General features: G+C 35.1%; 2 protein-coding genes across 8 annotated transcripts in view; one reads left to right on the top strand and one right to left on the bottom strand.

The window, feature by feature from the left end:
• Positions 1-2,697, bottom strand: part of LOC140533617 (uncharacterized) — a 39,079-nt gene extending 36,382 nt beyond the window's left edge. For both annotated transcript variants that reach the window (XM_072653571.1, XM_072653573.1), the window contains exon 1: positions 2,391-2,697. The gene's annotated coding sequence lies outside the window, so the exon portion shown is untranslated. The remainder of the gene's footprint in view (positions 1-2,390) is intronic.
• The window catches only part of SLCO1C1 (solute carrier organic anion transporter family member 1C1), a 111,342-nt gene extending 86,111 nt beyond the window's left edge, over positions 1-25,231 (top strand). For 5 of the 6 annotated variants that reach the window (XM_072653568.1, XM_072653566.1, XM_072653565.1 and 2 more), the window contains 4 exons: positions 20,008-20,192; positions 21,457-21,521; positions 23,535-23,652; positions 24,188-25,231. In XM_072653568.1, the coding sequence (XP_072509669.1) occupies positions 20,008-20,192; positions 21,457-21,521; positions 23,535-23,652; positions 24,188-24,410 (591 nt within the window). In that variant the 3' untranslated portion in view covers positions 24,411-25,231. The remainder of the gene's footprint in view (positions 1-20,007; positions 20,193-21,456; positions 21,522-23,534; positions 23,653-24,187) is intronic. The other variant, XM_072653570.1, reaches the window with a different exon arrangement.
• Positions 25,232-25,435: the final 204 nt, after the last annotated feature.

Below are 25,435 nucleotides of genomic sequence, written 5' to 3'. Positions count from 1 at the left end.
TTTCTATATCATGGTGACAGGGAAAATATTGCCACAACTAGAGAAAATATAACAGGGCCTGTCCAAGTCACTTGGGTGCAGGGCAGGGCCAACGGGACTAGATCTAATACACGCAAGTTGCCTATTCCATTGAGATGTGCAGAGGAGAGAAATGATCATAGAACCAAGGATGGGTGGAACTGAGGACTATAACTGATACTCCTCCATTACTCCTAATGATTTCTAACTGAAGATACCAAATATTTCCTGTCTTATTCAGATATCATGCTCTGGCACTGGAGTGGAAACAGAAACATTAGATAGAATCTCACAGGACAGTTTCCTTGCATGCATACTCTTGAGTTTCTTTTAGGAGCCACTGGTTTTGATCAATATCACCTAGACCAATGAACATTTATTGAATACCTGATGCTGGTATTCTACATTATGCTAGACATGAAGGAAAGAAAGAAGTATTAAGTATTGCCATTGCCACAAGAATCATACAATCTACTTGGGAAAATAAACATATGGGTAAACAATAAATAGCATAGGTTGAATACCAAATGAGTGGCATAGGCAGTGCACTAATTTATAGGAGAGAATGATAACCAAGAGCTGGGGCAGATGGAGAAGGCTTGTGAGAGGGCATGGGATATAATTTAGGTCTTGTAAGAAGAGTAATATATAAATTAGCAAAGAGCAAGCGTAGGGTATCCCAGCTGGTAGATGCAATATAAACAAGCCAGTTTTGAAAAGACCAGGGGAGTGCCCTACCTCCCAGGAATAGTAGAAAGCCAGTGTTGCTCTAGGCTTCCTGCCTAGGAAAAGGTGTCTCTATGAGACGGAACTTTAAGTGTAGTTTCAGCAAAAAGAATGACGCTAGATTAGGAAGCCAAACATATGATGTGTTTAGGTGATGTTGAGTAAACTACCTGAAGCTATCTCTTTCTCTCTCAATAATTTCATCCACTCTCATTGGTTCCACATTTAATCCCTTTTCAGATTATTCCTAAATCTCTATATCTGGCTTCAGACCAAGAATCAATCCCATGTCTAACTGGTTAATGGACATATCTCTCAGGCTTTATTGTTACATTTCACATTTAGAATATCAAGTAAATTCATTAGCATCAAAAGAATATAGATTTTTATCTTGAGAAATGTCCAAAGTTTGCCTTCTTTTTTCTATTTATTTTTTTAAACAAATGAGGAAACTGAGAAGTGACTTATTCAAAGTCATACAGAGACTAAGAAGGACCAGAATTCAAACCCAGGTTCCATGATTTCAAATCTATCACCCATTGCCCACTACTATTTTCTCCAAAATTTATCACACTTCTTGACTTCCTTATTTGTCCTCTGGAAGCCAGGATCAAAATTTGAGTTATTTTTTATCTCACTTTCTCTGTCTTGATCCCCACATTCAGTGAGTTGTGGTTTTGATAGTAGAAGACATAGGACTGAACCTTTCTTTTGCTGCTATGGATGACTTTGAGCAACTCATGAAGTCTCTGTGGCTCAGTTTCTTAATTCAAACAATGATAGGGTCAGACTATGTTCAATTCAACCAATTTATTTTTTAGTGTTTATTTTACATCAGAAATAATGTTAGATACAGGGAATACAAAAGGAAAATAAAACAGCCCCAGACTACAAAGAGAGGTCTTAAACTCCTTTCAGCTTTGCATATGACAATCCCTTCACTGTACTTTCAGAATCCTAAAATTACAGAGTTGAAAGGGACCTCATAGGTTATCTACTCCAACCCATATTTAGAAAACAAACTCTTCTACATTATACTTGATAACTGATTTCCAAGTCTTATCTTAAAGAACTCTCATGTAAGGGAAATTCCCTTAGCCCTAAGCAGTGCATTCTATGTTGGGGCAGCTCTAATTGCAAGGAAACATTTCCATCCTAAATCTATTTCTCTGCAACCACAACCATCATCTATTGCTCCTAAATTTTTCATCTGAAGTCAACCATCTATTCTAATTCCTCTTCCACAGAAAAATCATTTGTGTCTTTACCTGACTTGTTGATTTAAAAAAAAAAAGTTATAGAATGTACGTTCAATCACCGATCCCTGAGACACTCCACTAGAGACTTCTTTCTAAATTGAACATTAATAGATTAAAACCCTCCACTTTTAGGTAGTTCTTCATACAACTAACCAGACTTTGACCTACCACATATCTCTCACCTACCACATATCTCTCACATTTATCTAAAATGTTAACATTAGGGCTTTAAGAATGAGTTTCATTCTCAGTAATCTATATCTATAACATTCCCTTATTCTATAACTCTGACAATCACATTGGAAAGGGAAATGAGAAATTTAGAGACTTCAGGGGACCCAAGATTATGGAGTAAGCAATAAATCACTATAGTTCTCTCATACTCACCTCCAAACAACCATAAAAAAGAACTCCAAAACAAATCCTCAAAATGGCATAACCAGCCAAGGGAAGAGGTGAAATAATCTTTCAGCCCAAGAAACTTGAAGAATTGGCAGGAGAGGTCCATCTTACACAAGTGAAAGGGGAACATAGTGCAGAATATGAAGCCTCCCAGTAAGCCCACAGCAAGTCCCACCTCAGCAAACCAGCATGGTATTCTGAACTGGGTGATATAGGCAAACACCAGCACCAAGACTCCCATGTGCCTTAGCATAGCCAGGGGAACTGGCAGACTACAGCTCTGAGAACTACCATGTGATTCAGCGTAGCCCTGGGCACACAAATATCCTCTAGTAGGCAGACCCTCACGTGCTGCAGCACAGCCTCTCATAGAAACAGGTAGACTCTAATCCTGTGGGTGCCTAAGCAAACAGACAGCTTTCAGCCAAGTCTGGCCAGCCAGGATTCAAAATAGCCCTGGGCAAATAGGCAGCCTCCAGAGGTCAAACCTCCACACACTTCAGTGTAACCATAGGAAAAAGCAGAAACATGCCACTGGGCTTCAGAACATGACATCCACCACCACTAGGAGCACAACTCAGCACCAGCTAAATAGCCATGGCCCTACCACCACTAGAAGTATCAGCCAATGCTTACCCTCCCGCCTCAGTGCAACACCAGACATGAGGGTCCCCCAGGGGCCTCAGGGGAATATCAGTTCAGTATAAGACAAATATCCAGGACTTGCAACACTAGCACAAAAAGCAGGAGACAGTGCCCCTTCCACCCTGGGAGCAGAGCTCAACTTGAAAAGAAAGGAGAAAGAAAAAAGAAAAGATGAGCAAACAACACAAAAGAACTGGATCATGGAAAAGAAAGTAACATGGAAGACCAAGACACAAACTTAGAAAAGGACAACGGTGGCAAAACACCTATGGGTAAAACTCTAAAGAAAATTGGGAAGTGATCTCAAGCCCAAAAAGATGTCATAGAAGAACTCAAAAAGGAGCTTAAAAATCATACAAGAAAAGTAGAAGAAAAATTGGGAAAAGAAATGAGAGTGATGCAAGAGAATTATATATAAAAAAAGAGTAAACAACTTAGAAAACTTCTTTAAAAGTAGAATTTGCCAAATGGAAAAGGAGATACAAAAATTCACTGAATAAAGCAGCTCCCTAAACAGTATAGTTGGTCAAATGGTAAAAAAAAAAAAAAAAAATGTACAAAAGCTAGTTGGGGAAAATGACATCTAAATAGTTAGAATTAGGCAAGTGGAAGTTAATGACTCTATGAGACATCATGAATTACGCAAACAAATTCAAAAGAATAAAAAAAAAAGAAAAGAAAATGTGAAATACCTCATGAGAAAAACAATTGACCTGGAAAATTGATCCAGGAGAGACTTATCAGTCCTTGGACTACCTGAGAGCTATAATCAAAACAAGGACCTGGACAGTATCTTTTAAGAAATTATCAAGGAAAACTCCCCTGATATTCTGGAACTAGAGGGCAAAATAGACATTGAAAGAATCCACCTATCACCACAGAAAAGTGATCCCAAAATATTAATCCCAAGGAACATTATAGTCAAATTTCAGAACAATAAGTTCAAGGAAAAATACTACAAGTGGCCAAAAAGAAATGACTCGAATATCAGGGAGCCATACATAATCAGGATCACATAAGGACTTGGCAGTTGCAACATTAAAGGATCAGTGGTCATGGAACATGATATTCCAGAACACAAAGAAGCTAGGGCTATACCAAGAATCACTTACCTTACAAAATTAAGCATAGTACATCAAGGGGAAAATGGTTGTTGAATGAAATAGAAGGATTTAAAGATTTCTTAGGGAAAAGACCAGAACTAAGCTAAAAACATAACCTCCAACATCGTGACCCAAGAGAAGCATAAATAGGTAAAAAGAGAAAAGAAAACAAGGGATTCAATAGAGGTAAACTGTTTACATCCCTACATGGGAAAATGACATTTGTAATTCTTAAAAACTATATTACTAACTGTACAGATTGAAGGAATATACATAGACAGAGGATATGGTTATGAGGTAAATTTGAGGGAATGAGAAAAATAATTAAGATGAGAAAGAGAACAGAATGAAAGGAGAGGTAGAATGAGGTAAACTATTTCATATGATGAGCTGAGAAAGATGTTTTACATTGGAAGGGAAGATGGGAGGGTGGGCAATGGACATTGTATGAAGTTTACTCTTATCAGTATTAACTCAAATAGTGAATAATATGCACAATCAGTTGAAAATGGAAATCTATCTTACCTGATAGGAAAGTAGGAGTGGAGGAGACTAAGTGAGGGGGGATGGGGAATGGGGACTCACAGAAAGGAAGGCCAATTAGGGGAAGTGGTATACAGAAACAAAAGACTGGCAAGGTGGGAAAGGGTGAGAGAAAGGACAAGCAGGAGGAAACATAGAATGGAGGTAGTAATCAAAGCTGTGACTGTGAATGGGATGAACTCTCCTCTAAAATGGAAGCAGAAAACAGAATGGATAAAAAAACTCTCAGAATCTTACAATATGTTGCTTTTCAAAAAACACAGTTGAATCAGAGAGACACAGAATAAAGCTAAGGGACTGAAGCAGAATCTATTATGCTTCAGGTGAAGTAAAAAAAAAAGCAAGAATAGCAATTCTGATTTCAGATATAGTAAAAGCAAAAATAGAGCAAAAGAGGTAAGGAAGAAAATGACATCTTGCTGAAAGGTACTAGACAATGAAGCCAAATATATTAGAAGAGCAAAGAATAGTCTACCTGTCAGATCTATGGGGAGGGGAAGAACTCATGAAGAAACAAGATAGAGAGTATTAAAAATGTAGAATTGATAATTTTGATCATATTAAATTGCAAAGTTTTTGTACAAACAAAACCAGTGCAACCAAGATTAGGAGGAAAGCAGAAAGTTGGGGAATAATTTTTACAGGAAGCATCTGTGATAAAGGCCTCATTTCTTAAAGATATAGAAAACTGAGTTCCATTTATAAGAATAGAAGCCATTCCCCAAATGATAAATGGCCAAAGGATATGAACAGTGGTTTTTAGATGAAGAAATTGAAGATATTTATAGGCATATGAAGAAGTGCTCCAAATCACTTTTGATTAGAGAAATTCAGATTGAAACAACTCTGTGATACCACCTCACACATATCAGGTTGGCTAATATGACAAAAAAAGGAAAATGATAGATGTTGGAGAGGATACAGGAAAATTGAAACACTGATTGCACCATTGATGGAGTTGAGAACTGATCAAACTATTCTGGAGAACAATTTGGAACTATGCCCAAAGGTCTCTATCTTTTTTTCTGTTTGTTTCCTCTTTCTTGTGGTTTCTCCCGTTGGTTCTATTTGTTCTTTACAATATGAGTAATGTGAAAATACATTCAATATGAATGTATGTGTAGAGTTCATATGAAATTACATGCCATCTTCTGGTGGGTGGAGGGCAGAGATGGGGAGAAAATTTGCAACTCAAAATCTTATGGAAGTGAATATTGAAAACTAAAAATAAATATTTTTTTGAAAAAGGATTATTGTCTAGTGATTAGCCTTGATGAAGGTTTTTAGAGAAATAAAAGATAATAAGTTCTTTAAATATGTGTATATACAACTACAAAATTACAACAGATCCCAAAGACTAGATATGAAAATCACTCATTTCTTTGTAATTGATATGTGTATGGTACGAATAGATAGGAACGTAGGAAAGGGCATCTTTGTGGAGCTTCTGCAGAAGATTTTGGCAAAATTATGAAAGATGGATTGGATGAATGACAGGTTGGATGCAGGAGGTCATTTGGGAGACTAGAGATGTTAAGAGATGGAACTTAACTGGTCCAGTTTGAAATGGAAATGAGGAGACAGACTTAAAAGACGTTGCACAGGACCGCATCAACATTGAGACTCCATAGTTCTTTTTCTGGATGTGGACAGTATTTTCCATTATGAGACCTTTGGCGTTGTCTTGGATCCTTGATTTACTAAGAAGTGACAAATCTATCAGTTAGTTATTGCACATTGTGGCTGTTACTGTGTACAATGTTCCACTCCACTCAGCTTCAGTTCATTCAAGTCTTTCCAAGTTTGTTTGTTTTTTTTCTGAAGTTGGTCTGCTCATCATTTCTTATACCACAATAGGATTCATTTATGTTCATATACCACTTCTTCAATCATTGCCCAACTGATGGGCATCCTCTGAATTTCTATTTCTTGGCTACCACAAAAAGAGCTGCTATAAATAGTTTTGTACATGTGAGTTCTTTAGGATACAGCCCTAAAAGTTGTATTACTAGGTCAAAGTGTAGGCACATTTTTGTAGCCCTTGGGGATAGTTCCAAATTGCTCTCCAGAATGGTCAGATCAGTTTACAACTCCATCAACAATGCATTAGTGTTACAATTTTCCCACATCTCCAGCATTTATCATATTCTTATGTTGTCATGTTAGCCAATCTGATAGGTATGATGTTGTACCTCAGAGTTGTTTTGATTCGCATTTCTCTAATCAATAGAGATTTAGAGTATTTCTTCATATGACTATAGATATCTTTAATTACTTCCTCTGAAAACTCACTGTTCATATCCTTTGATCATTTATCAATTGAGGCATAATTTGTATTCTTACAAATTTGTTCTTTACATATTTTAGAAATGAGACCTTTATCAGAGACACTGGTTGTAAAAATTCTTTCCCAGTTTTCTGCATCCCTCCTGATCTTGACCGCATTTTGCTTTGTTCATGCAAAAACATTTCAATTTAACATAATCAAAATCATCCATTTTGCATTTCATGATGTTCTCTATCTCTTGTTTGGTCATAAATTCTTCCATTCTCCATAAATCTGACAGTTAAACTATTCCTTGCTCTCCCAGTTTGCTTATGGTATCGCCCTTTACATCTAAATCATGTACCCATTTTGACTTTATTTTGATATATGGTGTAAGATGTTTTTCTTTGCCTAGTTTCTGCTATATTATTTTCTAGTTTTCCCAGAAATTTTTTGTCAAATAGTGAGTACTTATCCCAGAAGCTGGAGTTTTTGGGTTGATCAAACTGTAGATTACTATAGTCATTGACTATTTTGTCTTTCATACCAAACCTATTGTATTCTATTTCTTAGCCAGTACCAAGTAGTTTTGATGATTGCTGCTTTAGAATACAATCTGATATCTGGAAAGGATAGGCCACTTTCCCTAGCGTTTCTTTGCATTGATCCCCTTGATATTCTTGACCTTTTGTTCTTCCAGATGAATTTTGTTATTATTTTCTCTAACAATTTTATACAATTTTCTGGTAGTTTGATTGGTATGGCACTGAATAAGTAAATTAATTTAGGTAGAATTTTCATTTGCATTATATTAGCTCAGCCTACTTGTGAGCAGCTTATGTTTTTCCAACTATTTAGATCTGACTTTATTTGTGTGAAAATTATTTTGCAACTGAAATCATGTAGTTCCTGGATTTGTTTTGATAGGTAGACTCCTAAATATTCTATAATGTCTACAGTAATTTTAAATGGAATTTCTCTTTCTGTCTTTTGCTGTTGGACTTTATTACTAATGTATAGAGATGCCAGTGATTTATGCGGGTTTACTTTGTATCTTTCATCTTTGTTAGAGTTGTTTATTATTTCAAGTAGATTTTTACTTCATTCTCTAGGATTCTCTAATTATATCATCATATCATCTGTAAAAAGTTATAGTTTAGTTTCTTCTTTGTCTATTCTAATTCCTTCAATTTCTTTTTCTTCTCTTATGGCTAAAGCTAACTCTCTGGTACCATATTGAGTAACAGTGGTGATAAAGGACATCCTTGTTTCACCTCTGATCTTATTGGAAATGACTCTAGCTTATCCTCATTACATAAAATTATGATTGTTGCTGAAGGTTTTAGGTAGATGCTACTCATCATTTTAAGGAAGACTCCATTTGTTCCTATGCTCTCTAGAGTTTTTCATAGGAATGGGTGTTATATTTTGTTGAAAGCTTTTTCTGCATCCATTGAGATAATCATATGTCTTCTGTTAGTTTTCTTGCTGATATAGTTATTCATGCTGATAGTTTTTTCTAATATTGAATCAGCCCTGCATTCCTGATATAAGTCCTGTCTGGTCATAATGTATTATTTTCATGATAAATTGCTGTAATCTTTGTTTCAGTATTTTATTTAAAATTTTTCCATCTCTGCTCATTAGGGAAATTGATCTATAACTTTCTCTGTTTTGACCCTTCCTGGTTTAAATAGCAATACCATACTTATATCATAAAAAAATTTTGGCTAGGTAGGACTCCTTTTTGGTCTACTTTTACAAATAGTCTATACAGTTTTGGATATAATTGTTCTTTAAATGTTTGATAGAATTCACTTGTCAATCCATCTGCACTGGAGATTTTTTCCTAAGGAATTCCTTGGTGGCTTGTGCAATTTCTTTTTCGAAATGGGGTTATTGAAGTATTTTATTTCCTTTTCTGCCAATCTGGGCAATTTATACTTTTGCAAATATTCATCCTTTTCACTAAGATTGTCAAATTTATTAACATACAGTTGGGAAAAATAGTTACTAATTATTATCTTAATTTCCTCTTCAATGGTGATGAAATCACACTTTTCATTTTTGATACTGGTAATTTGGTTTTCATCTTTTTTAAAATCAAATTAAGCAAAGGCTTATCTATTTAATTGTTTTTTGATTTAAAAACAACTCTTAGTTTTATTATTTAATTCAATAGTTTTCTTAATTTCAATTTTATTAATCTCTCTTTTGGTCTTCGTTATTTCTAATTTGATATATAATTGGAGATTTTTAATTTCTTCTCCTAGGTTTTTTAGTTGTATGCCCAATTCAGTGATCTCTTTCCCTATTTTATTTATGTAAGCATTTAGATATATAAAACATCCCCTAAGAACCACTTCCACTGCATCCCACAAATTGTGGGATGTTATCTTATTATTGTCATTCTCCTATATGAAGTTATTGATTGTTTCTATGATTTGTTGTTTGAGCCACTCATTCTTTGGGATTAGATTATTTAGTTTCCAGTTAATTTTTAGTCTATCTTTCCATGTCTCTTTATTACATATAATTTTCATTGCATTATGAGCTGAAAATGAAGCATTTAACACTTCACCTTTGTGCATTGGATTATGAGGTTTCTATGCCCTGATACATGGTCATTTTTTACGTAAGTGTCATATACTGCTGAGATTAAGGTATATTTCTTTCTATCTCCATTCAGTTTTCTCCAGAGGCCTGTCTTATCTATTTTTTCTAAAATTCTACTAATTCTTCTTAACTTCTTTCTTGTTTATTTTGTGGTTAATCTGTTTCAGAGAGGGGGAGGTTGAGGTCCCCCATTAGTATAATTTTGCTCTCTATTTCATCCTGTAGCTCCCTTAACTTCTCATCGAAGAATCTGGATGCTATACCACTTGGTGCATATATGTCTAATAATGATATTACTTCATTGTCTGGATATAGTTTCCTACCTTATCTCTTTAATTAGATCTATTGTTGCTTTTGCTTTTTCTGAGATCGGGATTGATATCTCTGCTTCTTTTTTTACTTCAGTTGCAGCATAATGTATTCTACTCCAGTCTATTACCTTTACCCTGTGAGCATCCCTCTGTTTCAAATGTGTTTCTTGTAAACAACATATTCTTGGATTATGGTTTTTGAACCATTTTGCTCTCTGCTTCCATTTTCTGGGAGAGTTCACCTCATTCACATTCACAGTTGTGATTACTATCTGTATCTTTCTCTCTATCCTATCCCCCCACCAATTTGTGATTTTCTTTCTCCCTTTACCTCCTCACTAGAGTTTTGCTTTCAACCACCACCTCCCTCAGTCTTCCCTGTCTTCTATATCCCCACTCCCTTTTCTTTCCTCTTTCCCCTCCTACCTCCTTTAGGGCAAGTTAGATTTCTATACTTGGCTATGCTATTCTCTCATTGAGCTAAATTCAATGAGAGTAAAGTTCAAACAACGCTCATCTCCCTCCCCTCTTTCCCTAGTGTACTATGTCTTTGTGCTTCTTCATGTGATTATAATTTACCCTTTTCTGCCTCCTCCTTTCCTCTTCTGCCATCACAATTCCTTTTCACAACTTAATTAGGTTTTTTGTCATCTCATCAAGGTCTCCTTAAACCCACCTCCTCTGTCTATGTATATCTCTTCTATATATCCTAATAAAGATGCAGTTCTTAAGAGTTAAGAGCTAGTTAACTTACATTCTTTCCCACTTAGGGATGTAAATAGTTTGTCCTTATTTAATATCATGTTTTCTTGTTTTTTCTTTCCTTTCTACCTTTTTATGCATCTCTTGAGTTTGGTATGTGAAGATCCATTGAGTTCTGATCTTTTCATCAGGAAAGTTTGGGAGTCTCCTATTTCATTGAAGGTTCATCTCCTCCCCTGAAAAATTATGTTCAATTTGTGTTTTCCACTTGGATCTCTTTTAGGAGGTGATTTGTGGGCTCTTTCAAAGAGTATTTTACCCTCTGGTTCTAGGACTTCAGGGCAATTTTCTTTGTTGATTTCTTGAAAGATGTGGTCCAGGAACTTTTTTTGATCATGGCTTTCAGGGAGACCAGTAATACTTAAATTATCTTTCTTGGATTTAATTTCCAGGTTAATTCTTTTTCCAATGAGGTTGATTTTGTTTGACTGGTTCTTGATGTCTCATAAAGTCATCAGGTTTTACTTGCCCAATTTTAATTTTTAAAAAATTGTTTTCTTCAGTTTGCATTTGTGCCTTCTTTTCCACTTGACCAATTCTACTTGTATTTTTAAAGTGTTAGTTCAATTTTTTTCTACCTCTCTAATTTGAATTTTAAAATCCTTCTTGAGCTCTTCTTAGAAGACTTTTTGGGCTTGAGACCCTGTTCGTATTCCCCTTTGATATTTTGGATGTCAGTATATTGAGAATGCTGTCCTCTCCTGAATTTTGATTTTCCCTGTTTGATCTTCCCTGTCACCAATATACCTTTTTATGGTCATTGTTTTTCTTTGTTGTTTTTTGCTCACATTGCTTACCTTTTTTTCCTGGCTTTTGAAGTTGATCTCTGCTTCTGGAGCACAGTCTCAGGCTTCTTGTGCTGGGGACTAGGAGCCTGGTTGTTGGTTTTGTCTTCTGGAAACTTAGATGTTGGTATCTGGAGACTGGTAGCTTACCTGTTGTTGAGTTGGAGCTAGTGGTTGTGGCTGGTGTGTGCCTGGTGTTGGCAGTTGCTTGCTCCACCACCCTAGGGCTCAGGATCTCCTGCTCTTTTGCTAAGGTGGTGCTTGCTGCTGGCTTGCTGGGAAGCTTCCTATCCTGTACTGGTCTCCTTCAGCCACAGCAGAATGGCCCTTTCCCTTAATACCCCAGTCTCCCCAGGTAAAAGGCTGCTGCATCCCATCTTTCTGCTGGCTCCATTATTTCAGGATTTTTCCTGGGGTAATATTTGTTAGGGTTTTCAAGGTCAATAAGGGAGGGTGAGAGTGACTTACTGCTTACTCCTCTGTCCTGACTCCTAGAAGGGGAATTGGGAGACTTCCAAACATTCTGTCTATGGGCTGATAGCTCCAAGCATAGCTGCTGCTGCTTCAGTAACTCCTGAGGCCTTTTCCTGGTTTGCTGATGCCAGAGTTGTACTGGCGTGCCCTGAATTGGACTGTACTTCTCTCTCCTTCTGTTCTGACAGACCTCTTCCACTGACCTTCTAATTTGTCTCTAGCATCTGTGGATTGAAAAGTCTAGAAATTGCCACTGCTGACAGTGATTCAGTCCCACCAAGGTCTGCTCCAGCTTTACTGGGTTCATATCTATGATGGCACAGTCTGAGTTAGACTTCTCTCTTCTCTCAGCACAGTGCAACAGACCTTTCCTATTGACCTTCCAGGTTGTATTGGGCTGGAAATATGCTTTATTCTGTCTCCTTGCTGGTTTTGCTACTCTAGAATTTATTCAGAGTAATTTTTAAAAGGTATTTGAAAGGATTTGCGGGAGAACTCAGAAAAATTTCTGCTTTCATTCCACCATCTTACCTCCACCATCCAACCAGAATACTCTCTTGCCCATGACAAGGGGACTCTCTTCCTCTTGCTTCTTCCTCAGGAACGATCAAATTCATGATAAACAATGGAAATTTTTTTTTTTTTGTATTTTGTATGTGTATACAATGACACTCAGCCTTGACTCCTGCATCTTTTCTGTTCTTTCTGGTCTGGTTCACTTATCCAGCCCACACTTATACTATGGAGATTTTCCTAGACAGGGTGGCCACACTCTTATGCTCAATATCATTGTTTTTGGCTGCATGTTGGATGGGGGTACATCCTCCAGAGCTTTAATAAAATTTCCAGTTTAATAAATCAGCCAAGCATTAACTCTGAATCAGAAAGTTTACTAAGCAGAAGACAAAGCAAGAACAAGTGAGACATGTGTCCCATGATTTAGGATACATTCTCACACAAATGTGTAAAGTGTACTTTGTTGAGCATGATCTCTAACTTTCTAAATTTAAATTTTATTTTTATTTCATGGAAAAAAACAAGCATTCCTATAACACAGTTTAATAAAAAAAAGATTGCACATGAAACTACAAATCTACTATGTACAATTTACTATTCCTTTCAAATAAACAACAAAATTGTCATGTAAATTTCTTTTTTTTCTTTTTTATCTTCCCTCCCTTACATCCTAAATATGGCTACATTAGACACAAATACATATATATATATATATATATGTATATATGTATGTGTGTGTGTTTGTGTGTATGTGCGTGTACACATACATTTACATATGTATCTGTGTACATATAAAATTATTCTGTTTATACTTCAATTCATCAGCACTTTCTCTGGGTGCAGATGGTGTCTTTCTTCATATGTCCTTTATAATTAATGTAGGTATTTATAATAAAATAGTTTATTCACTCAAATTTGTTCTTAAAACAATATTGCTGTTACTATATACAATTTTCTCTTGCATAACCATATCAAGAAGGAACATGAGTAGGGGAATATGTATACCTGGGATAACTTACAACTCTGGACTTATGGCCTTGATTTCCTTTGTTTCCATCAGACACAGTCTTTACTACAAATTACTTATGGGCAAGTAATAATATAGTATATTATATATCGATACATATATATCTATAGTATCTTTCTTTCTATCTATCTATCTATCTATCTATCTATCCATCTATCTATAATAATATAGGCCTCTGTGCTCTTCTACTTTGCAAAGATGCTTCTCTGCCACCAGTTCTTCTTCTGGACCACACAGACAGTCTTATGTTCTTTCAGTAAAACAAACCCCAAGTCTAGAACCCACAAAGCCTCTTCAGTGCTGTTTGCTGCTGGGTTCTCAGGCAGCATTAGACTCTTTTAGCAAAAGTTGTTAGTTACGCTAAGCATGGGATCAGTAGAACTTCTCTAGATTTTTTCCTTTCAAAGAATTCTAAGGGGTTTCTACCTCTCAGGAAGTAAATGTCAGTGCTGGAAAATGTAAAGTTAGAACTTTTCCTCCTTATCTTTTGAACAACTGATTTTCCCCCAAAATCAGCTCTTCTAAGCAGAAAATATTTTTCCTAAAATCAGCTACTCCCATCAGTAAACATTTTTTTTTCTGCCAATAAACTCTCATAAGCATTAGGTTTTAACAAAGACTGAGGTCTTCCTGTGTCCCACCTCTGAGAATTCTTCTCAGTCTTACTCAGATGTTTGGTTTTCTGTCTTTGGTGGGATGGTCTTGACCAATTTTACTACTTCAAATCAGGGTCTATTACGTGACACTCACCTTTATATTATTCTGAGAAACACAAATCCAGGTCATAAGCATACGGTAATCTCATAACCAGCAGTGAATTTTAGGTATTAAGGTTTTTCAGCTTTAAATATTAAAATTTTCACATCAAACTTAGATAAATCACGATTCTAGAAAACATTAATTTTGATCTCATGAATTCTGAGTAAATATTTTTCCTTTGTGAGGATGTTTAAAAATGTTTCACACACAATCACCTTAGTGTCTATCACTTTTTCCTCACTTAGCATTTTATTTTTCCCCACTTACATGTAAAAATAATTTTTAACATTCATTTTCAAAACTGATTCCCAAATTCTCTCCCTTCCACCCCATTTCTGTTTGAGAAGACAAGCAATTCAATATAGGTTATACATATGTAATCATGCAAGTCATTCCCATAATAGTCATGCTGTGAAACAAAACATACACCAAAAAAAACTCACTCAAGAAAAATTACAAAAAGTATGCTCCAGTCTCTATTCAGAATAATCAATTCTTTCTCTGGGAATAAATAGCATTTTCCATAATAAGTCTTCAGAGTTGTCTTGGATCATTGTTCTGCTGAAAGTAGCTAAATCATTCATAGCTGATCATTTTACAATATTGATGTTCCTTCGTATACAGTACAATTTATTTTGCATCAGCTCATGTAAGTCTTTCCAAGGTTTTCTGAGAGCATCCTATTTATCATTTCTCATAGTAAAACAGTATTCCATCATGATCACATACCACAATTTGCTCAATCATTCCCCAATTGATAGGTATCCCCTCAATTTCTAATTCTTTGTCACCACAAAAGAACTGCTTAATTTTGTATATATATAGATCCTTTTCCTTTTTTGTTTTTTATCTCTTTTGGAACACAGACCTAGTAGTGCTATTACTAGGTGAAAAGGTATGCATGGTTCTATAGCCCTTTGGGGACAGTCCCAAATTGCTCAACAGAATGGTTAAATCAGTTCACAACTCCACCTACAGTGCACTACTGTCTCATTTTCCCCACATCCCCTCCACTAGCTATCAGTTTTGGTTTTTGTTCTATTAGTTAGTCTGACAGGTATGAGATAGTACCTCAGAATTGTTTTAATTTGCAATTCTCCATTCAGTAGTAAGTTAGAATATTTTATCATGTGGTTATAGATAGCTTTGATTACTTCATCTAAAACTTGTTCCTATCTTTTTATCTTTTATCATTTAGGAATGGCTCTTATTTTTATACATTTGCCTCAGTTCTTTATGTGTTTGAGAAATTAGACCTTTATGAGATAAACTTTTTTCAATTTTTTTCAGTTACTATTTGCTAACTATATTTCCCTCCAGTCTATACCCTAATTTATTTTATTCTCTCTCTCCTTTCACTCTGTTCTTCAAAAATGTTTTGATTCTGACTACCCCCCCCAATATGCCATCCCTTTTATCACAATCCCCCTCTCTTCTCCCATTTCCCATTTCCTTCCTACTTTCCTTTAGGATAAAATAGATTTCCATACCCAATTGAATATGTAAGTTATTCCCTCTTTGAGCCAATTCTGATGAGAGTAAGTTTCTCTCATCCCCCCTCCCAATTTCCCCTCTCTTCCCCTCCACTGCAAAAAGCTTTTTCTTGTCTCTTTTGTGTGAGATAATTTACCTCATTCTACCTCTCCCTTTCTCCCAGTACATTCTTTTCTCATCCCTTATTTTTTTAGATATCCCTTTAAATTCAACTCACTGCATGTATCTTCTATCTACATATACTCCTTCTATTTACCTTAACAATGAGAAAGTTCCACTGAGTTACAGCAATCATCTTCCCATGTAGGAATGCAAACCATATTATATCCCTTATGATTTCCTTTTGTTTTTTACCATTTTAAGGTTCTCTTGAGTCTTATATCTGAAAGTCAAATTTTTTTATTCAATTCTGGTCTTTTCATCAAGAATGTTTGAAAGTGCTCTATTTAATTTAATTTCTGTTTTGTTTTGTTTTGTTTTGTTTTGTTTTGCCACATGGATTATATTGAGTTGTGCTGGGTAGTTGATTCTTGGTTGTAATCCTAGCTCCTTTGCTCTCTGAATTATCATATTCCAAGCCCCTTGATCATTTAATATAGAACTACCAAATCTTACGTTATCCAGACCGTGTCTCCATGACACTTGAAGTATTACTTTCTGACTGTTAGTATTATTTTCTCCTTGTCCTGGGAGGTGTGGAATTTGGCTATGTTATTCCTGGGAGTTTTCATTATGGAATTTCTTTCAGGAGGTGATTGGTGAATTTTTTCAAGGAATATTTTGCTCTCTAGTTCTAGGATATCAGGGCAGTTTTCCTTGATCATTTCTTGAAAGATGATGTCTAGGGTTCTTTTTTTTTTTCATTTTGGGTTTCAGGTAGTCCAATATTTTGTAAATTATCACCCCTGGATCTATTTTGTAGGTCCATTGTTTATCCAAGGAGATTTCATGTTGTCTCATAGTTTTACATTCTTTTGGTTGTTTTATTGTTAATTTCTTATAAAGTCATTTTCCATTTGCTCAATTCTATGTTTTTTAGCAATTATTTTCATCAGTGAGCCTTTGTACCCCCCTTTCCACTTGGCTAATTCTCCTTTTTTTTTTTTTTAAGAAAACAGACAATTTTAAACCCCTATTATGATAATTATGGTGTGGCAATTTAAAAAGTTCAAGAGTCATACTTCTTTTTTATTTTTGAGAGAATTTGGAGAAATTTGACTTTGTTTTTTCTTCTTCACCTGTGTTTTGATTTATTTTTATTTTATTAATAAGCCCAGCACATTATTAATTTTTTTCACCCGAAATTTTAATTGATTCATCATGAAAGGCTTAATTGGAAAATGAGTCTGAATCAGTATTATTAGACAGATCTTTCAAATGATTTTTAAACATATTTCCACATGAGTAATGTTATAGAGAAGAATCAAAACCAAAGAGGAAAACTGCAAGAAAGAAAAAAGCAAACAAATAAAAAGAAATGCAATCCTAGTTTGCTTATAATATCAGCCTTTATGTTTAAATCATGTATTTATTTTTACCTTATCTTGGTATATAGTGTAAGATATTGGTCCATGCCTGGTTTCTGCCATTTTACTTTTCAGTTTACCCAGTATTTTTTGTCAATTTTTTTCTTATCCCAGAAGCTAGAACCTTTGGGTTGATCAAACAGTATATTCCTTTAGTCATTGACTACTGTGTCTTGTGTACCTAACCTAATCCACTGATCCACCACTTTATTTCATAGCTAGTGCTAAGTACTTTTGATTGCTGCTTTATAATACAGTTGTAGATCTGATACAGCTGGGGTACCTTTCCTTGCATTTCTTTGTATTAATTTCCTTGATATTCTGGACCTTTTGCTCTTTCAGATGAATTTTACTATTATTTTTTTCTAGCTGTATAAAATAATTTTCTTGTAGTTTGATTGGTATGGCACTGAATAAGTAAATTAATTTAGGTAGAATTGTCATTTTTATTAAATTAGCTCAGCCTACCCATGAGCAACTGATGGTTTTCCAAGTGTTTACCTCTGACTATATTTGTGTAAGAAGTGTTTTGTAATTATTCATATAGTTCCTGGGTTTGTTTTGGTAGGTAGACTCCCAAATACTTTATACTGTGAACAATTACATTAAAAGGAATTTCTCATTCCATCTCTTTCTGTTGGGCTTTCTTGGTAATATATAGAAATGCTGATGATTTATATTGCTTTATTTTTTATCCTGACACTTTGCTAAAGTTGTTAGTTATTTCAAGTAGTTTTTAGTTGTCTAGTATTATCTAAGCATACCATTGTAATCATCTGGGAAGAGTGATAGTTTTGTTTCTTCTTGCTTATTCTCATTACTTCCAGTTCTGTTTCTTCTTACTGCTAAAGCTAACATTTCTAGTACAACATTGAAAATCAATGATAATAATGGAAATTCTTGTTTCACTCCTGATCTCACTGGAAATGCTTCTAGATTGTCCCCATTACACCAGTTCTGCTTTTTAAGGAGTCTTTTCTACAGTGAATTTTTGTGCCTCTTTCCATTTGGCTAATTCTACTTTTAAAGCAGTCTTCCCTGCATTGGCTTCTTGTACTTCTTTTGTCATTCAGCCTAGGCTGTTTTTCAAGGTTTATTTTCTTCAGTATTTTTGTTTGTTTGTTTGTGTGTGTATCTACTTTTCCAAGCTGCTGAATTGTTTTTCATTATTTTCTTGCATCACTTTTATTTTTCTTCCTAATTTTCCTTTACCTCTCTTATTTGATTTCCAAAATTCTTTTTGAACTCTTCCATGCCCTGAGACCAATTCATACATTTTCCAAGAGGTTTTGGAGAAATTTGACTTTGTTTTTTCTTCTTTACCCGTGTTTTGATCTTCATTGTCACCGTAGTAACTTTCTATGGTCAGAATTTTTTTCTGTTGCTCATTCCCAGTTTATTGCTTGAATTTTAACTCTTTGTTAAAGTAGTACTCTGCTTCCTGGGTGGAGAGTGCATTGTCCCAAGCTTTAAGGGTTTTATACAGCCATTTTCAGAGATTCTCCTAGGGACCTGTAAGTTTCCAGTTCTTCCAGGGTACTATGATACAAGGACAGGTGTGTTTACTACTCTCCTGACCTGTATTCTGTTCTGTGAGTGACCCCAAGTGTTCTTTTATGCGCTGGGACTGTGAGGAGAGTTCCTGCTTCACTGTGGCCACAAACTCTAATATAATAATACTTGTTTTCACCCTAAAACTGTCACTCAAGTCTGCAACCCAGACCTGAGTGTGGGCAAATCAAAAGAGTTCTGCCCCAGTGCTAGCAAAGATTACAAGGATCTCTTTCTGACCGGTTGTTCAACCTCATAACCATCTGTGAGCTGAGAGCTCCAGAAACAACTACTGTCACTGCTCATCCAGTGACTCCCAAAGCCTGCTCTTGATTTTCTGGGGCTGGCTGTGAACTGGCACAGCCTCCACTCACACCCAAGTGTAACAGACCTTTCCTGCTGACCTTCTAAGTTGTCTTCAGTGTGTGTGGACTGACAGGTCTTTTAACAACCACTATTGCCACTAATACAATAGTCCTAAGGCCTGCTCCTGGTTTACTGGGGCCCAGTCTGCCTGGCCATGGCCTACGCTGGACTGTGCTTCTCTAGCACTCTGATGCAACAGAACTTTCCTGCTGAGTTTCCAGATTTCCTTGAGACTGGAAAATTGTTTTACTCCATCTTTCTTGTGGGTTCTGCCACTATAGAATTTGTTTGGAGTTATTACTTAAAGGTTTTGGAGGGGTTTGGGGGAGCCCTCAGCTGACTCATTGCCTTTACTTTGCCATCTTGGCTCCATCTCTATCTGTTCCTTATGGTCAATAAAATTATCCTAATCAGAAAAAGTCAGCACTTTTCATAAGAATAGGCATGAATCAATCGATCGATATTTATGAAGTGTCTACTATATACCAGGCACTGTAGTAAGATCTAGGGATATACAAAAAAGAAAAAGATAACCCCTACCCTAAACACAGAAAGTATCTGAATTTTTGTAAGGGGAAATGAAGCCTATTCACCAAATTTCAGAGTGCCTCTTCTTAGAGGGAGTAGTCCTTTTTGGACTAGTGATCTACTGTTTCTAAGTAAACAATTTTAGATCTATTTTTGTTTTTACTCGAAATTTGTCTAGATGTATCATTTCCACAAAATATCTATACAAGACAAAGAAACAGGTATTGGCCTACCCCCATAAACTACATATGTAGAGTAAGATTTTAAAAATTAATATTATAAACTTTTATTTTTCTACAACTTATTGAAGCTTTTATTGTTCTCTTTCAGATATTTAACAACTGCACCTGCGTAGCAGTCACAGAGTCCAAATCAGGAAATTACTCAGGAATGGTGGGAAGATGTCAAAAAGGAAATGAATGTTCAAAAATGTTTCTATATTTCCTGATAATATCAGTCATCACTTCCTATACATTATCTGTAGGTGGCATACCTGGGTATATATTACTTCTGAGGTGAATACAGATACTGATTTTTTTAATATGAAATTTGACGTAATATAGAGAAGAGAGAGCATATCATATAAATTTCTAACATATAGTATTAGCACAATCAGCCCAATATTAGCTTAATTACCTCAATGTTAGCAAAATGAATAATATGATTTTACTGAATACAGACTAGAAATAATAATAGATACAGTGCAACCAGTTTGGGGTACACACATTATTTTCTTTTCCTGAATATTTTTTAGTAATAATTGATAAAGTCTATTTTATATAAAAAAACTCAGAAGTGATAGGGATAATGAGTGGGCCTATGGTTTCATTGATACAGGGAAATATTGGGTCAAGAAATTCCCATTTCCAATTCAAGTTGTCATCTTCTCTATAACATATGATTTTAAACTTTTACTTAGAGCACAGAAAGATTAAATGATTAATCCAATGGCAAGCAGCCAGTACTATAGTAACAAAGTACTGGAATGGAGTAAGGAAGATCTGAGTTTTAATATAACCTTAAACTCTTACTACTTTTTTTTTTTTTTTTTACCATGGGCAAGTCACTGAACATCTATGTTTCAGGTTCCTCATCTGTAAAATGGGAATTATAATATTTCCCCCCATATAGAATTGTGCTGTAGCCTGTAGAATTGACAACTTAAGAATTTGCTACTTCTGGGAATACTGAGTAATGATTATATCTATCAAAATGCAGATTAACACAAAAGAAAATGAGATTCATGATTTTTAAAAAATCCAGTTCCTTTAGTTCCCTGAAGATAGTCTTAATTGTGAGACAGGATCAGTCTTTTCAGGTTTGTACCATATAGCATTATCACACAATAAAGTACAATGAATATTATGGATTATTACCAAGTTCTATTGAATTTTGCCTTGTGCTAAAAAGATAACAATAGACTAGTTTCATAAATTATTGTTGTTAATTTATCATTAATTCTTATTAATTACTTTTAAGAATAGAATTATCTGTTTCAAAACTATTTAAATGATCCATAGTGTCAGTATTTGGGGAATTAAACATTTTTTGCATGTAAATATGCTCACTTAAATATTGTGATAAGGAAAATGTGAATCCCAGAATATATTGTTGTGATTTGATGTTTATTTAACAAGTTATTGTATTTCACATAATTGTGTTACATTTGTTTTTTGCTTTCTATTCTTTTGTTTTTTTTATACAAGAATGTTTGTTAATAAATACTGCTACTTTGGATTAACTTTAATGTTTCATCAATCATGCTTTTATCATTTTTAGGTCAATTAAGCCACATTTTAAGTCTTTTGCCCTGGGAATCTACACTTTAGCAATAAGAGTCTTTGGTAAGTGTAACTTGTCCTTCATTAAAAAAAAAAGAATGGAAGTAATATTTACATTTTGACATTTATTTAAAATATTTTGTTATAATTAATTTTGTTGCATAAGGCAATATAAGTAAGAAAGTCTATATATCAATTGATCTCTTTACTTCCTATTTATCTCGTCCAAGTTTAGCCAACCACTTTGTTGCCCTGTATATACCTTTTTCTTTCCTCTCTTCCTCTGGCACCATTAATCTGAACCAGAAGTGGGGAACCTGTGGCCTTGAGGCCACATGTGGGCTTTTAGGTCCTTGAGTGCAACTTTTTGACTGAGTTTAAGTTTTACAGAACAAATCCTTTTATTAAGGGAATTTGTTCAGTGAAGTTTGGGTTCAGTCAAAAGATCATAGTTGAGGACCTAGAGGGCCATATATGGTCTCAAGGATGCAAGTTCTTCACCTTTGAAATCAATGAACTCCATTGTCTACAGAGACAGTGGGTCAGTCCAGTTTTCTGTGGCCCTGATCCCCATCCCTGAAACATTTAAGACTAAAATAACCTTCTCTGGTCATAATTTCCTATTGTGTGTTTTCTGCCTTTATCATTGCTTCTTTATAACCTTTGTAATAGGACAATTAGCCCTGTTCAATCTATGAACTTCAGAGTGAAATGGGTTTATGGTGTAGTCTTTGAGAAGAGAGAGGGAAAGAGAGAGAGAGGGGGGGGGGAGAGAGGGAGAGGGAGAGAGAGAGAGATGAGGAAGGAAGGAAGGAAGGAAGGAAGGAAGGAAGGAAGGAAGGAAGGAAGGAAGGAAGGAAGGAAGGACGACAGGAAGAAGGAAAGAAGAATTCTAGCCATTAAATCTCAAGTTAAGTGGGCAGTTTCTGGCCAAGAAAATTTACCTTCCTTTGAAGAGGGAAAAGGAAAGGTAGAGAACTAGCCCAACTGACTGGGTCCCCATTCTGGTAGCTCGAATGACTCAGAGGTTGTGTTTGTCCTCTGTTTTCAAAGAGAACCATGACATCAGGGAGATGATGACATGACTTGCAGCTGACTTTGATTTGAGTTAATGGTACAGGAGCCCAAGCTCCAATTAATGGCTATATTTTGGACCATCCTGGCTCAGAATGAATGTCAATAGTAACTATTTCTCTTTTGACCAGCAACCCTGAAACTCTTCCCCTCCCAGTTTGATTTTTTTTTTTTTAATTCTAGCGGCCATCCTTTGACTCACTTCTTAAAGGTGCCTATTCAACGAATGGACATTACCTTACTGGAAGTGAGAACTTGAAAAGGCCTTAATCAAAAAGGGCCAGGGTCTCTCATTGCATCCAGGGCCATCTCCTGTTGTCTGAGGAATATCAGGACACTGGACTCAGATGGCTCTGGAGGAGAAAGTGAGGCTGGTGACTTTTCACAGTCTTCCCTCACTCAAATCAGTCAACTGTAAGTCATGGCATCATTTCCCTGATATCATGGTCCTCTTCAAAAATGAAGGACAAACACAAACAATATTTATATCAAGTTCTCATATGCAAAAGTTAAAGATAAATCTAAGCATACAGTTTGATATAGGTATAATCTAAATATAATGAAATTGATAAGTATTAGAGAGAAACTAAAAATAAGTCATTCTGCCTGGCTCTGTATAAAAATAGAAGCAACCATTGACCTAAATTTTAGATATTTGAGGAAGAAAGTATTGCTTGCATCATCTTGCCAACTGCTTCAAATTCCATGTCTTAAAAATTCATATCAGTTAAAAATTCAAAAATGATTGAAATTGTTCTTTGAGAGTTTCAGAAAGAATTTAGGCAGCTAGATGGTACAGTGGATAGTGTGATGGACATGGGGACAGGAAGACCTGTGTTCAAATCCCGCATCAGATAATTACCTGCTCTATCACCCTAATCACTCTGCTTCAGTTTTCTCATCTATCAGATGGTTGTAAAAATAGCACCTCTCTTTCAGGGTTGTTGTAAGGATCAAATGAAATAATGTTTGTAGTTTAATTTATCATATTTATCCTTGCAGCAGGGATCCCAGCTCCGATATACTTTGGAGTATTGATAGACACGACATGTCTTAAATGGGGAATTAAAAGGTGTGGATACAGAGGAGCCTGCAGGTTATATGACTCTTATGCCTTTAGGTACTAATCCTGTTGAATTCATGCTTTTTAATAATACAGTAACTTATTTATCATTTTTCATATGGCAAAATTTATTCTAATATTTTGTCATAGATATGTGATATTTATTGTTTCATTTGCAAGGTTTAGAGTGGAATTTCCATGTTTGGAAATGAATTAGCCTCATAAATGAAAATGACACACTCTGAATTTATTCTTTGAGTCACTTGTTGGCCACCGATAGGTTTGATTTTCATTATGGTTGCCTAGGGCAGCCTTAATCCAAGATAAACTTGAGCCTGCTCTTCACAAAGTAATTTACAACATAAATTATTTAGCAAGCAATTTATATCAGAAGTAATTTACCAGCTAATGATTTGGGAAATGGTAGCTGAAAACAACACTGCTACAAGGTCATTCCATTAGCAAAGGTCTTTACAACCATATAATTCACATTATTAGTTGGAAATAAGAATTACAATCTTATGTATATTTTCCCATAATTTCAAAATAATCAAGAAAAATTATAAAAATGATTTTTTAAAATTTCTTCTAGATACATATATCTGGGCTTAACTGTGTTACTTGGCACCGTGTCTATTTTCCTGAGTATTGCAATGCTTTTCGTTTTAAAGAGGAGGTCTGTTTATAAAAATGGAAACCTTTGCAGTAATAAAGGAGAAACAATGGAATCTACAAGTAGCAAGAAAGAACATCATACTAACAGTGACCAAAGTTTTGAAACTCTGTACTGGCCAGGGAAGGAAACACGGCTTTAGAAAGAAGTGAATTTCTTGAGAAGAAGGATTGTTGCATTTTTGAATATGTATCTCCAAAGGTCTGGTAGAGGTATGTGATAAATGCCTGATGACTGTATAATGGCAAATTGGAGATCATACTTTTCAGCATTCAAGGAATTCCGCACAAACATCTACTTTGACTGATTCATTATATGTGTAACTCTCTTCATGTCAAAAATATTTTCTCTATGTATAATTACAAATGTAAATATTGATTTAGAACTTTTATGTGATACTAAATATAATAAAATTAATCTTTAGGAAATTCATATGAGGAAGTTAAAAAGAAAACTCTTTCCTTTAAAAAAACTTTTGCTACATCAATTCTTATCCTGAGTCATTCATGCTTGCTGCATTTGGCCTTGTGCCTAACAGGAAGTTGATTAATTTTGAAAAGAACCTTTATTCTTACATAATATTGTTTATTTTTAATTTGTCAAGTGCTTCATTAAACGTTGCCTTGCACATAACCCTAAATAAATATTTTTGAAATGGAAATAAAATTTGGTAAAGGTTTTGCTTTTTAAAATTAAAATACACTTTTGGGATAACAGATAATCTCCCCTTGGATGTAATTTCAATGACTAGTTCAATTCAACAAACTTAATTTTGAATTTTATTCCATTTGAAACATTAAAAAAATTTAATATGTCAATTTCTGGATGTGAAATTTTATTATACAGTGGCATGTGGTCAACATACTCTTGCTTTTCATGAATCACTTTAAATACTTTATTCATGGTTATGAATATAGCAAAGGAAAGCTGTGAAATAAAGTTAACAGAATGTTTTAAAAATAATTTTCTATCTATTTCATCATACTTTATAATTGTTCATAGGTATACTTTCCATTTAATTGTTTATCTTGTTTTCACTGTCTATTACTAAGGCATCTTCCTTCAGCTGTCAGCAGTTCCCACAGCAGCCCTCATCCATTGTTGGATCATAAAATCCCTGGGGGAACTGAGCATCTGATCCTTACCTCATCCCTGTGTGGCAGCCCT

This window comes from Notamacropus eugenii, chromosome 3 (genome assembly GCF_028372415.1).
Source record: "Notamacropus eugenii isolate mMacEug1 chromosome 3, mMacEug1.pri_v2, whole genome shotgun sequence".
NCBI lineage: Eukaryota > Metazoa > Chordata > Mammalia > Diprotodontia > Macropodidae > Notamacropus > Notamacropus eugenii.
Note: the sequence above shows the minus strand (reverse complement) of the source record. Positions and strands in the feature narration are given on the sequence as shown.